The 13,653-nt window shown below is 43.7% G+C and overlaps 1 protein-coding gene across 8 annotated transcripts in view; it reads right to left on the bottom strand.

Moving 5' to 3' along the window:
- The window catches only part of FBRSL1 (fibrosin like 1), a 754,265-nt gene that overhangs the window by 28,438 nt on the left and 712,174 nt on the right, over positions 1-13,653 (bottom strand). For all 8 annotated transcript variants that reach the window (XM_073628367.1, XM_073628336.1, XM_073628382.1 and 5 more), the window contains 2 exons: positions 1,038-1,434; positions 599-861 (listed from right to left, as the gene is read on the bottom strand). In XM_073628367.1, the coding sequence (XP_073484468.1) occupies positions 599-861; positions 1,038-1,434 (660 nt within the window). The remainder of the gene's footprint in view (positions 1-598; positions 862-1,037; positions 1,435-13,653) is intronic.

Genomic DNA, 13,653 nt, shown 5'->3' with positions numbered 1-13,653 from the left:
ACAAAACTGCACATTATTTCTGGTTAAAAGTATCATTTGGACTTCATTCCTATAGTTTAAATTTTTCTGGCGTAAAGTGGACAGCTGTATGTTGCTTTGGAACCCTGGCCTAAATATGTTCAGTGTTTTCCTTGTGTTTTATATAAATTGCATATGGCTTTAACAAAGCACATAGTCCTGTCTATTACTGAATCCTAATTATGTGATAAAATTGCATTTCAGAGTACAATTATGGCAAAGATTACTAGCTTTCAGTGTTAAGTGCTTTATAAAAAATGGGTAATGCTAAAATAGCATTGTTTAAATAGTGAGGACGTTTGAATCATACTATGCTGAGGACATCTTTGGCAATATATTACATAGGAGAATACAAGGCCAGCTGTAGGCACAGGCAATTCTCTGTGTGGGACCAACTGCCTATACTATAAAGATATGTCAATATTACAGGTAATACCATGCTGGGCTCTTTAAAAGATATCTTTACATTAACTGTCAATGTTTTAGCAATATATCTGGCAAAATTAGTCAGTACTGTATAAAGGCTGTTTTGTTACAGACACATAGTATTTCATCCATACATCAGCACAGATCTACCTACCTGAATATCCAGCTCCAGCAGGGTGCCCAGGGATTACAAGGCCATTAGTAGGTAAAGACGGTGGAGGTGGCAGTGAGGGAGGGGTGGCAAACATGGCCGGATGATGCTGAGTTTGAGATCTGAGAGCAAAGTGTGAGGTAGCAAGGTTGGAGATGGAGAGGGGCAGACCCGGTCCAGCAGGGTGATGTGGTGGAATCTGGGGGGAAGACGGTAGGTGCTTGGGTATGCTGATACTAGCTGCACTGCTAGCACTGCTACTCCGGCTGTAAGTTAAGGAGAAAAAAAAAACAGTTAATGCGTCCACATATATTTGTCTCAGGGCTCCAGTGTTAACAGTAAATACCAAATATGTAAATACCAAATATGTCAAATCATTTCAAGCAGGCAAAACTACTGTGCAAAGTTTTTGAAATTTAGTGTATCCAAAGAGTCCAGTTACCTGATGCTGGTGATTACGTTTTGCGGTAGCTGCTGATGCCCAGGGTAGTTAAGGTGTGAAGAGATATGATTCTGAGTCCGTATCTCAATAGGCAACAACTGAGGCTGAGACAAAGGCCGAGACTGAGGACGTGGTTGAGGTTGAGGTTGAGGTGTAAGTCTTGGCGGCGCTGGGGCAACAATGGTAGGTTCCTTCTTTACTAGAGGGCTAGCCCGAGTACTCGATGCCGGTGTAGATGAGGCAGACGTGACAATAGCAGCAGGAGGTGGTGGTGGACTATGTATGGGTGGGATATAAGGAACCTCTGTGTTGAGCTCCTGGCTGCGTTCTAGTCCCGATACTTTAGGGTGGCAGGGAGCCTGAGACTCAGACTTGTCATTCAAAAGTGTACCTAGACCTATTGAGAAAACAGATATTATTTCTAAAGGCATTTTAATGAAAGAACAGAACAACTGTAAAAGGTTAAGGTTATGTGCAAAGTTATAATGTCAATGTATTAAGTGATTGGGGAGAGAAAGAGGGTTGGGGGGGGGGGGGGGGTGAAAGGGTTAAAGGAGGGGGGGAGAGAGAGGGTTAAAGGAGGGGGGGAGAGAGAGGGTTAAAGGAGGGGGGGAAAAAGAGGGTTAAAGGAGGGGGGGAAAAAGAGGGTTAAAGGAGGGGGGGGGGAGAAAGAGGGTTAAAGGAGGGGGGGAGAAAGAGGGTTAAAGGAGGGGGGGAGAAAGAGGGTTAAAGGAGGGGGGGAGAAAGAGGGTTAAAGGAGGGGGGGAGAAAGAGGGTTAAAGGAGGGGGGGAGAAAGAGGGTTAAAGGAGGGGGGGAGAAATAGGGTTAAAGGAGGGGGGGGAGAAAGAGGGTTAAAGGAGGGGGGGGGAGAAAGAGGGTTAAAGGAGGGGGGGAGAAAGAGGGTTAAAGGAGGGGGGGAGAAAGAGGGTTAAAGGAGGGGGGGAGAAAGAGGGTTAAAGGAGGGGGGGGGGAGAAAGAGGGTTAAAGGAGGGGGGGGAGAAAGAGGGTTAAAGGAGGGGGGGGGAGAGGGTTAAAGGAGGGGGGGGGGGAGAGGGTTAAAGGGGGGGGAAAGAGGGTTAAAGGAGGGGGGGAAAGAGGGTTAAAGGAGGGGGGGGAAAGAGGGTTAAAGGAGGGGGGGGAGAGGGTTAAAGGGGGGGGGGGGAAGAGGGTTAAAGGAGGGGAAGGGGAAGAGGGTTAAAGGAGGGTTGAGAGTGGGAAAAGGGGAGAGTTAGGAACACATGAAAAACTACCAGTAAATTTTTACAATGCACAATTATGCACATAGACATTTAACCTCTTACTGACCGCAACACACATATGCAGAGACAAGAAAGGTGGGCTTTAATGCCCAGTCTTTGTACATACGCTTTCACTGGGGCAAAAATGTTGTGTGCTCCCAGCCCACTGACTGAGCTGTTATTCTGTCTATCACGTGATTGCTGTGAGAGGCAGTCACAGTGATCACATGACACAGAAGCCACACCACCTTTAGGGCATTAAAGTCAACTTAAAGGGTCACCAGGGGGTGGTGTTAGGGGCTTAAAGAAAGTTAAGACTATATACTTTGCAAAAGGTCATAAACAGGTGCCATAGTTTTCAGATAACATTCAAGGCAAATTAAACTATAAACAACTCTGGAATATTTATTCTTTCAAAAAAGCAGTAAAAAATGAGGTCAAATGCAATAAAATATTTCCAATCAAGTGGTGCAAACAGTGCGATAAGGATACTCAAGGTGGATTTATTCACAATGATCTTTTTTCAATCAGGTGACAGTTTGTGGAATTACTGTTGAGCTTCTGGGAACTTTGTTGAAATTATTCCTGAACATTTGTGTTACTTACTACTGAACCCCTGCACTCTGTGTCCCTTTAAGCCAGAATCAGTATTCAACACAATGAAAATCACACCCAACTACGTTTTCTCAGCTGCGGGGGCCCAACTTATGATCCTGCATACAAGCCCACTGCTTTCAGAAAATGCCCCTGACCTGAGCTCATCACTGCGCATTCATTTCAGATGCTTGTATGCGACATCACATACAAGCACATGGGCTGGATGTGAGAGGTGAATTGGCAGGATGAGTGTGCCAGGACAGGTAGATGCGTCTCATCTCTGCTTCCTTGCACCACTCTGCATATCATAGATGCGAAGAGGTGGGGCAGGAGAGCAGGGGGGAACAGTGGTGGGGCAGGAGAGCAGGGGGGAACAGTGGTGGGGCAGGAGAGCAGGGGGGAACAGTGGTGGGGCAGGAGAGCAGGGGGGAACAGTGGTGGGGCAGGAGAGCAGGGGGGAACAGTGGTGGGGCAGGAGAGCAGGGGGGAACAGAGGTGAGACAGATGAGCAGGGGGGTACAGAGATGAGGCAGATGTGCAGGAGGTACATTGGTGGGGCAGATGTGCAGGAGGTACATTGGTGGGGCAGATGTGCAGGAGGTACATTGGTGGGGCAGATGTGCAGGAGGTACATTGGTGGGGCAGATGTGCAGGAGGTACATTGGTGGGGCAGATGTGCAGGAGGTACATTGGTGGGGCAGATGTGCAGGAGGTACATTGGTGGGGCAGATGTGCAGGAGGTACATTGGTGGGGCAGATGTGCAGGAGGTACATTGGTGGGGCAGATGTGCAGGAGGTACATTGGTGGGGCAGATGTGCAGGAGGTACATTGGTGGGGCAGATGTGCAGGAGGTACATTGGTGGGGCAGATGTGCAGGAGGTACATTGGTGGGGCAGATGTGCAGGAGGTACATTGGTGGGGCAGATGTGCAGGAGGTACATTGGTGGGGCAGATGTGCAGGAGGTACATTGGTGGGGCAGATGTGCAGGAGGTACATTGGTGGGGCAGATGTGCAGGAGGTACATTGGTGGGGCAGATGTGCAGGAGGTACATTGGTGGGGCAGATGTGCAGGAGGTACATTGGTGGGGCAGATGTGCAGGAGGTACATTGGTGGGGCAGATGTGCAGGAGGTACATTGGTGGGGCAGATGTGCAGGAGGTACATTGGTGGGGCAGATGTGCAGGAGGTACATTGGTGGGGCAGATGTGCAGGAGGTACATTGGTGGGGCAGATGTGCAGGAGGTACATTGGTGGGGCAGATGTGCAGGAGGTACATTGGTGGGGCAGATGAGAAAGCGGGTTACAGTGGTGCGGCAGATGAGCAGTTGGGTTCAATGTTAGGACAGATGAGAAAGTGATTCAGTAGTGAGAGAGAAGAGCATGGGGATACGGTGGTGGAGCAGATGTGCAGGGAGGTACAGTGGTGGAGCAGATGTGCAGGGAGGTACAGTGGTGGGGCAGATGAAGCAAGGGGGTTCAGCGGTGGGACAGAAAAGCAGGGGGTTACAGTGGTGGGGCAGATGAGCAGATAAGTTTGGTGGTGGGGCAGATGTGCAGGGGGTTACAGTGATGGGGCAGATGTGCAGGGGGTTACAGTGGTGGGGCAGATGTGCAGGGGGTTACAGTGGTGGGGCAGATGAGAAGGGGGGATAGTGATCTGAGGTGTGAAGGTGCAAGAATTGGGGCTTATCTGAGGTGTGGCGTTTCAGGAATTGGGGCTGATCTGATCTGAGGCATGAGAGTGCAGGATGTTAATTTCTTACTACTAAAAGTAGTTTACAGCATTTACTTTATAAAAAAATCCTTTTCATGATTGAGAGGGTGAAGTTGACTTTTTTTTGTTATAAAATCGGCATGCTCTTTCTTTGAAAACATTTTTTGGCACACTGTGCTCAAAAGGTTGCCTACCCCTGTTCTTTAGGTTACTACATTAACTAGAATAACTATTTTGCAAAACATTTTAAGATGATATTGACAAATTACTTTAATATGGTTAAAAAACAAAACAAAAAACAAACACACTACAATTGGGGCACAAATAAACTGACTTTCTAGGAAAACTAACAAATAGCTGAACTTGAAAAGTAGATTTGCCTGACAAACTGTCTGCCGCGATCTGGAGGAAAAAAAAAAAAAAAAAAACTTAGCAGCTGCTACTATCAATTTCCTCTTGTCAGTATCTTGATTGTCAAGAGAAGTGAAACAGACATTTGCCAGGTTTAATAAACTGCACTGACCCAATAATATTAGCTGAAAGACAGCTGCTGTAGGTTTAGAGCAGCCTCTCTCAACATTTTTACTCCAGCCTAACCCTTATTCTAATTTTTGGGACTCGCGGAACCCTTGCCCAATCAAAACATCAGGGATTAGTGGGAAAAATGTCACCACTTAGTGGTCAGTGGCACAAATGCCTACCATACCAGCAGTGGGCAGAATGCCATTCTTAGAGGCAGCTAAGATTATTGGTGTCATGCTGATGGCCCTGCCTGGCCCTGGAAGTATACAGGCACCATCAGATGGGAGGCCAAACAGTCACTGCTCAAGGAACCCCTTAGCAAATTCTGGAGTACCCCTTAGGGTCCCACAGAACACTGGTTGAGAATGGTTTGCTTAATGCATGAAGTGCAAAAGATACAAGAACTACTAGCGCCATTATAACTAGAGCAGTAAGCATGGATATTTTCAGAAAGGAAACTAATGTGTGGATTGATGAAGAATTCAACATATTATTCTGCAAGTAAAACTAAAAAACAGATGCCAAGGAATCGGATGAATAATGTAATATTACCCTTGATTCCACATAGGCAATACCCTCAATTTATTAAAAATAAAGAACACTAAGCAGAAATTAACTGCAAATGTATTTCAATAAAATCTGAGAACTATTATTATTAAAAGGTACTTATATAGCGCCATCAATTTACGCAGCGCTTTAAATATACATTGTACATTCATATCAGTCCCTACCCTCAAGGAGCTTACAATCTAAGGTCGCTAACTCACATTCATATACTAGGGCCAATTTAGACAGAAGCCAATTAACCTACCAGCATGTCTTTGGCATGTCTATGTCATTGGGCATACACTGGGACAATGAAACACACAAGTAGAAAAATACGGAGGGGTTTCATAACCATAAAAATACAAAATTCCTGAGCGATTTCCATTATCCTAATTTTTAAAGCAAAACAGTATCACTATACTTATAATAGTTTATGTCTAGCTATTCATAGAACACCAACAAAAATCCATAAGATGTGAATCACATCAGCTCTACAATTAAGTCCGTGACACAGGACTGATGTCACCAAATAGCCACAAATCTTGTCTATGAAAATTAGGATTTATTATAAGCTTAAAGGCCAAGTTCACCTTTCAGAAAAAATAATACATGCACATGTTTTTGCAGGTTAATTAAATGTGCATCTTCTATTAATCCTTTACACAAAACTCTGCAAAGTATTACATCTGTGATCAGTGGATTGCGGATGCAATGTCAGGCTCCTGCATACACTTCCCGTAGCTCTCTGCCCTTACTTCTGTACAGGACTTCAGTTACCAAGCTGCAGGAAGTGTCAACGGATTACAGGTGCTCTGATCAGCGCACTCGTAGTTCATTGAGAACTACGGACCAATTTTAAAGTGATGGTGGCTGCAGGGAAAAGGAACCGATAGGAGTAGAACATGCTGTCAAATGTGGAGATAGCCTTTAAAAGTATTAACATCACTTTTGCTATATGGTAAATCTGTGCAGCCAGTCTCATGATTTAAACTCCTATTCTATAGCACATAGAAAAGGAGCTTCCATTCCTATCGCTCCCAGCAGGTAGTTGGCACAGGAAGATATAAAGCTGAACCAAGAAATGGAGACATTATCCTGACTAAGCAGGAGGTATGTGAATAATAACACCGTAGCCCCCCACCCCCAGATTTGACCGCTACTGGGGGATCTTCTCCCTCCGCTAGCTGTCACAAACTAAAATAAAAACCCCGCCCAGCCGCATCATTCATTCACAGTGTTTGATGAATAGAAAAAACTACAAGTCCCATCAGCCTTTGCGGCTGTTGGCTTGTAGTTCTCAATTAACTACCAAAGTGCCGTTGATCGCTCTAGGTATCTCATGGAGTTTCCTGTCAGAGTCTAACTGTCTGCCTTTTTCAGAGGTACAGGCAGACAACTAGTCTGTCCCTAACAAAATAAATGCATATTTTTTTTACCTGCAAAACAATTTTTTTTTTTTTGTAAAAGTGAACGCATCCTGTAAAATTTACTTTAACAGAATTACAAATCCTTGATTAGGTAACAAACTTTCACAAATACACTATATTACCAAAAGTATTAGGCCGTCTGCCTTTACATGCACATGAACTTTAATGACATCCCAGTCTTAGGCTCCATTCACACTAGCGCGTTTTTTGATGCATTTTGCAGAAATGCATGGGAATTTTTTAACATGGGTTCCTATAGAACATGTTCACATCGATGCCTTTTTGTATCTCTGCATTTTTGGAAAGGGTCAGGGACTTTTTTTCATGCAAAATGCAGCGTTTTGCATGTAATAGAATTCAATGGACAAGCATCAAAAACGAAAGTGCACCGTTTTTGCAGCGTTTTTGCCGTTTTTTTTTTTTTTTTTCTTTTACATTTTTTTTTGGACTGTAAAAAAAAAAAAAAAAAAAAAAAAAAAAAAAAAAAACGCAAAACGCGGCAAAAACGCTACAAAAACGCTGCTCAAAAACGTGGCAAGCATGAAAAAAAAAACTCCAAAAATGCTCAAAAGCAACATGCATAGGTGTGAATCGAGCCTGAGTCTGAAGGGTTCAATATTGAGTTGGCCCACCCTTTGTAGCTCAAACAGCTTCAACTCTTCTGGGAGGGCTGTCCACAAGGTTTAGGAGTGTGTCTATGGGAATGTTTGACCATTCTTCCAGAAGAGCATTTGTGAGGTCAGCAATCGATTTTTGACGAGAAGACCTGGCTCAAAGTCTCCGCTCTAATTCATCCCAAAGGTGTTCTATCGGGTTGACGTCAGGACTCTATGCAGGCCAGTCAGGTTCCCCCACCCCAAACTTGCTCATCCATATCTTTATGGACCTTGCTTTGTGCACTGGTCCTAATCATGTGGTGGAGGGGGAGATTATGGTGTGGGGTTGCTTTTCAGGGGTTGGGCTTGGTCCCTTCATTCCAGTAAAGGAACTCTTAAGGCAGGAGCATACCAAGACATTCTGGACAATTTCATGCTCCAGTTTGGGGATGGCCCCTTCCTGTTCCAACATGACTGCTTACCAGTGCACAAAAGGAAGGTGCCATAAAAAACATGGATGAGTGAGTTTGGGGTGGAGGAACTTGACTGGCCTGCACAGTCCTGACCTCAACCTGATAGAACACCTTTGGGATGAATTAGAGTAGAAACTGCGAGCCAGGCCTTCTTGTCCAACATCAGTACCTGACCTCACATATGCGCTTCTGGAAGAATGATTAAACATTCCCATAGAAACACTCCTAAACCTTGTGGGCAGCCTTCCCAAAAGAGATGAAGCGGTTATAGCTGCAAAGAGTGGGCCAACTCAATAATTATCTCTACAGATGAAGACGGGGATGCTATTAAAGTTCATGTGCATGTAAAGGCAGGCGTACCAATACTTTTTGTAATATATTGTATGTAGATCAATCACAAATGCAGCTGTACACCCGGTTTTAGGTTTTGACACTAAACAGGGTATATTTAATATGATATAGGAGCTATGTGATAAACGTGATGTTCTTTTGGCATCAACATCTACAGAGCCCCTGGTACTAGCCTTCACAATGTCATATACACATACAATGGTGCTAGTCCTCTGGGTTCTTAATTGATTGTACACTAATCAGTTAAAGCCAAATCCTCCAGTCTGGCTTCCCTACCTTGCATTCTCCTGTGAAGCCTACAGAAGCCCTCTCCCCACCACCTTTCTCCCAGGGCTCTTTTTACACTCGCAGACATTGGAGATTCAGAGGCTGCAGTGAGAGCCTGACGGCCAGGGCAACTGCAGACAGAGATAAATTCATGGAGGCAGCTAAACAGCACAACAGGGGACAGAGAGGAGATGCTCTGGGGAAGAGGGAACATCTCAGCATGTGTATATATATATAGCTACACATTGTGAAAACCTGTCACAGGCACAGGGGGACCGATCTGACAGATACATACAGGGGAATTATTCCTTACAGGGAGGCACACATCTTATTAATTGTATTGAGAAAAGCAGGCTCCTTCAACAAGAACAGATCTAGACATATATAATTCATGCACTTGTTGTGCATCTACAGTGAGCAAGAGCCAAATACACCCAGTGAACAACTGAGCACAGCCATTAACAGAGGTTAAATCTTTTTCCAGCTATTTACAATTGGTGTCGTATCCTTATGTATCCAATTTCTACACACCATTCTTTGATGGTCCATTTGGTAATATAAGAGTTGGTAGCTAATGTGGAAAATAGCGATCAAAACAAACCGCAAACTGATGTAAAGAAGTAGCATAGCTTGCCGGCCGTCACTAGCTATTCACATTAACTGTCATCCAGCCCCCTGACTGAGTTATTAATCACAGCAATTAAATCATGAACACGGCCCTGGTGCACATATTGAGCCCCTACCAACAGATCGATGAAAGCAAATCTCCAGAGGCAATTTCTGTTCAGTGTAATGCAGCTGCCTATTATTTACAGCATGATGAGGAGCTGGTTGTACTAACCATGTTATGTACAATACTGAACAAGGCCCTTGTACTTGCTCTCTGCTATACTCTATGGACCTCAGGATAGGTACTATATAATTGTTCCAATTTCTGACCCAATCCTGCCTTTGGCCTTGGATAGCTGCATGAATGTTATGCTGTGCATGTTGCTCTCTGGGGGAATGCATTGCTTCTGCTTTGTTGTTCAATCTTAAAAGTAAAGCGCAGCATAAACTGTTATCGCTATATAAATCCTGTATACCAACAACAATAGTCTGACATAGCCTAACAATGTTTTTTTCACAGTTTGATTAAAAACAGAAAGTAGAACTGTTTACTGGCTATGAGTAGTCACATATTTGCAAATTCTAAGCAAGCAGTGAATGAGCATTAAAAAAAACCTCACTGACCCCTATAGCTGGAGTCATTCATCCCCTCACTTTCTCACTTATCTGCCAATAGTGACGTGGCAGATTGCCAGCCTCCAATAGAAACACAGAGCAGGTGCACAAAAAGGCCTCATTCACACCGGTGTTTTATTTGCCTTTTAGCTGCAGTGCGTTCCAAAAAATCCTGCTTGCTGTATCTTTAATGCACTTTCATGAAAACTCACGCTTTATAGAGTTCAATGGTAATGTGCCTAAAACGCATTTAGAAAACAGACCTAAAATGCACTAGGCAGATGAACTGGTCTGAAGAGGGGAGAAAGCAAAGTGCTGACTTAAAGGACTTTATTGTTTCTCTTGTGAATTGTACCACTGTCTGCATCTACAGTTCTACTTTAAAGTGATTCGAAAGTAGAGCTGCATGATTCTGGCCAAAATGAGAATCACAATTTTTTTGCTTAGAAGATCACGATTCTCATGGCAGATCATCTTTCACATTATGCAAAAAAAAAAAAAAAAAAATTGGGCTAACTTTACTGTTTAGTTTTTTTATTCATTCATTAAAGTGTAGTTTTCCCAAAAAAATTGCATTTGAAAGACCGCTGCACAAATACAGTGTGACATAAAATAATAATGCAACAACCACCATTTTATTCTCTAGGGTTTCTGCTAAAAAAAAAAAAAAAAATATTATATATATATATATATATATATATATATATATATATATATATATATATATATATATATATATATATATATATATATATATAATGTTTGGGGGTTCCAAGTGATTTTCTAGCAAAAAAATACTGATTTTAACTTGTAGGCAACACATGCCAGAAAAAGGTTTAGTCTTTAAAAGGTTAAATGGACTTAATTTACAGACCGAAGTTCATCTCTTTGATCTAAAAGAAAGTGTTTTACAATGTTTCTCTTTAGCATGTTGTGAGAAACTTTTTTTTTTTTTTTTTGACAGCTGTCAGCAGAGAACTCTGCACTGAATTGGGAAAATGCTGCTTTAAGATCTCGATGATCAATCGTGCAGCTCTATTCAAAAGTGAAAGTATTTATTTTTTTAAATAACAAACATGTTCTACTTACTTGCTCTGTGTAATGGTAATGGCACAGAGCAGCCCCGATCCGCTGATCCTCTTCTTTTTGGGTCCCCTGCTGGTTCTGGCTCTTTGCCCCTGCCAAGTGCTCCCATAGCAAGCCTCTTGCTATGGGGGCACTTGGGCAGGTTTGCTCCCGAGCTGCGCTCTGTGCGTCCATTCACACTGGCTGTGATTGACAGCAACAAGAGCCAATGGCTCCCACTGCTGTGTGGACCAATGGGGAGAGAGAGACCCGGAAGAACCACTTTAAGGATTATGCAAGTAGGTGTGTAGCTATGGGTCAGACACAAATCTGAATAGTAGTGTTTTCATTAAAGCGGAGCGCCGCAGAAAATTTTTTTTTAAAAGTCAGCAGCTACAAATACTGCAGCTGCTGACTTTTAAAACATGGACACTTACCTGTCCTGGGTGCCCGCGATGTAGGCACCCGAGGCCGAACCGTCTCTCCGTCCTCGGGTGCTGCCGCCTCCATCTTCAGTAATGGAATCAGGAAGTGAAGCCGTACGGCTTCACTTCCCGGTGCAATACGGATGGTCCCTGCTGCCTCTGGGACCCGTGTGTTTCCCAGCAGGCAGCGGGGAGGGAGCAGAAAGTGGCGTAAATAACCGCAGATTCTGCGGCTATCTATGGCGGAAGTGGGTACAGATACCTGTAATATACAGGTATCTGTACCCCCCTCCCCCCTGAAAGGTGCCAACTGTGTTACCGGAGGGGGGAGGAATCTGATGAGTGGAAGTTCCACTTTTGGGTGGACCTCCACTTTAAGCATAGTAGACTGGATGCTTGGTCACCTCATGAGGGTCCTTACCAACATACATTTGCTGACGTGCATTACCATGCATTTAAAAGAGAACACTGTCTTGCGAAAAAAACAAACAAACAATTTTTCTTGCATTTGACCCCGCAAAGCACTTCATTTAGAACCAGTGAATTGTGGGAGCATTGCTCTAGCTCCTCTAGACACAGTCTGGCTCAAGTCCATACTGAGCTATAGACATTCAGTTACGGAGCTGGAGGAACTACAAGTACGGCAATGTCACAACACTTGTGCTCCATTGAGAACTAAGAGTGCCTCTGCTGCAGTGGCAGATGTGATTTTCTTTTCCCCCACAACTCTCTGAATGAATGATGCAGCTATGTAGGTGGAGCTATGCACAGCCAAACCAAATTCAAATCTGACAGGAGCCAGTGAGAGAAGAACCTCCAGATTGTGAAAGTGGGGAGTGGTGGACTATGTTTTACGATACATCCTAAAGACCCAGTACACAATCAGAAAATCGGACAAATGATCATCCGGTTTTCCCCATTGTTTCACAGCAGGTCAGAACCGAGGATGGTACCTATTGTACGAAAATTCTTAAACGATGAAGGCTTTTTTTGGTTTTGACTATTGTGATCTATTGTTTCTCATCATGTGCAGCCTTTCATATCCGATTTTTAGTATACGAAAACAGTACACATTAAAAACAAAAATCGGTTCTGTTCTAGGACGAGAAAAATGTTGGCGTTTGTCTCTTTGGAAATTTTCATTTGGAAAGTCTTAATCAGATGTCGAAAGTTGTATACTATAGGAAAAACGAATGGTCAATCAGAACTTTTCTTCCGATTTTCTCAGAATGTGTACCCCACTTAACAAGGCTATAACATGAAACATGGTGCCAAATGTGGAGTTCATTTTGAAGATGTAGGATGTGGTGTGATGTTGCATTTGTGAAAAACTTTAATTGAAGTGACTTGGGTGAAAAAAAAAAAAAAAAATAGGCAGACCAAAAGAACAAAAATACAGCAGGAAGGGGCTTGTGTTCCCAATGCACTGCAATGTCACTCGTATGATTAAAGGCAACAGTTTCTCAAAGCCTTAACCAATATTTGTATCAGTACCTCTTAGAAGGGAGGCATTTAGTAAGACCAAAGGCCGGCAATTGTATGTTATGGCACAACATGAATTCCATCATCCTACTAAAATGCTTTAAACGTCTTTCAGCACAGGACATAATAGAGGTTTAAATAGAGACACTTAGGGCAACACAACACTAAAAAGCAGATGGTGGGGTAAAGGACAAATTAGATAGATATATAAAATCTGGATCACCAGTTCAGATGAACCCCTTCCCGCCGAGCGTACACAGATGTGCGTACTCTGCTTTCGGGGGTTATACCGGGATGATGCCCGCAGCTGCAGGCATCATCCCAGTACCGGTTTTTAGAGCCGGCGATCGGCTTTCCAGGGATAACAGTCGATGCGGCTAAAAGCCGCTTGGCTGTTATACCGGAGGAGCGGGAGGGGACGCCCCCCTTTGCCGCGAGCTCGCGCAGCAAAGAAAACGCATACGAAAGTCGCACCCGCATATGTAAACGGTGTTCAAATCACACATGTGAGGTATCGCCGCGAACGTCAGAGCGAGAGCAATAATTCTAGCACTAGACCTCCTCTGTAACTCTAACCTGGTAACCGTAAAAAAAATTTAAAGTATCGCCTATAGAGATTTTTAGGTACCATAGTTTGTCGCCATTCCACGAGTGCGTGCAATTCTAAAGCGTGACATGTTTGGTAT

Source organism: Aquarana catesbeiana, linkage group LG01, assembly GCF_042186555.1.
Source record: "Aquarana catesbeiana isolate 2022-GZ linkage group LG01, ASM4218655v1, whole genome shotgun sequence".
Classification (NCBI taxonomy): Eukaryota; Metazoa; Chordata; class Amphibia; order Anura; family Ranidae; genus Aquarana; species Aquarana catesbeiana.
Note: the sequence above shows the minus strand (reverse complement) of the source record. Positions and strands in the feature narration are given on the sequence as shown.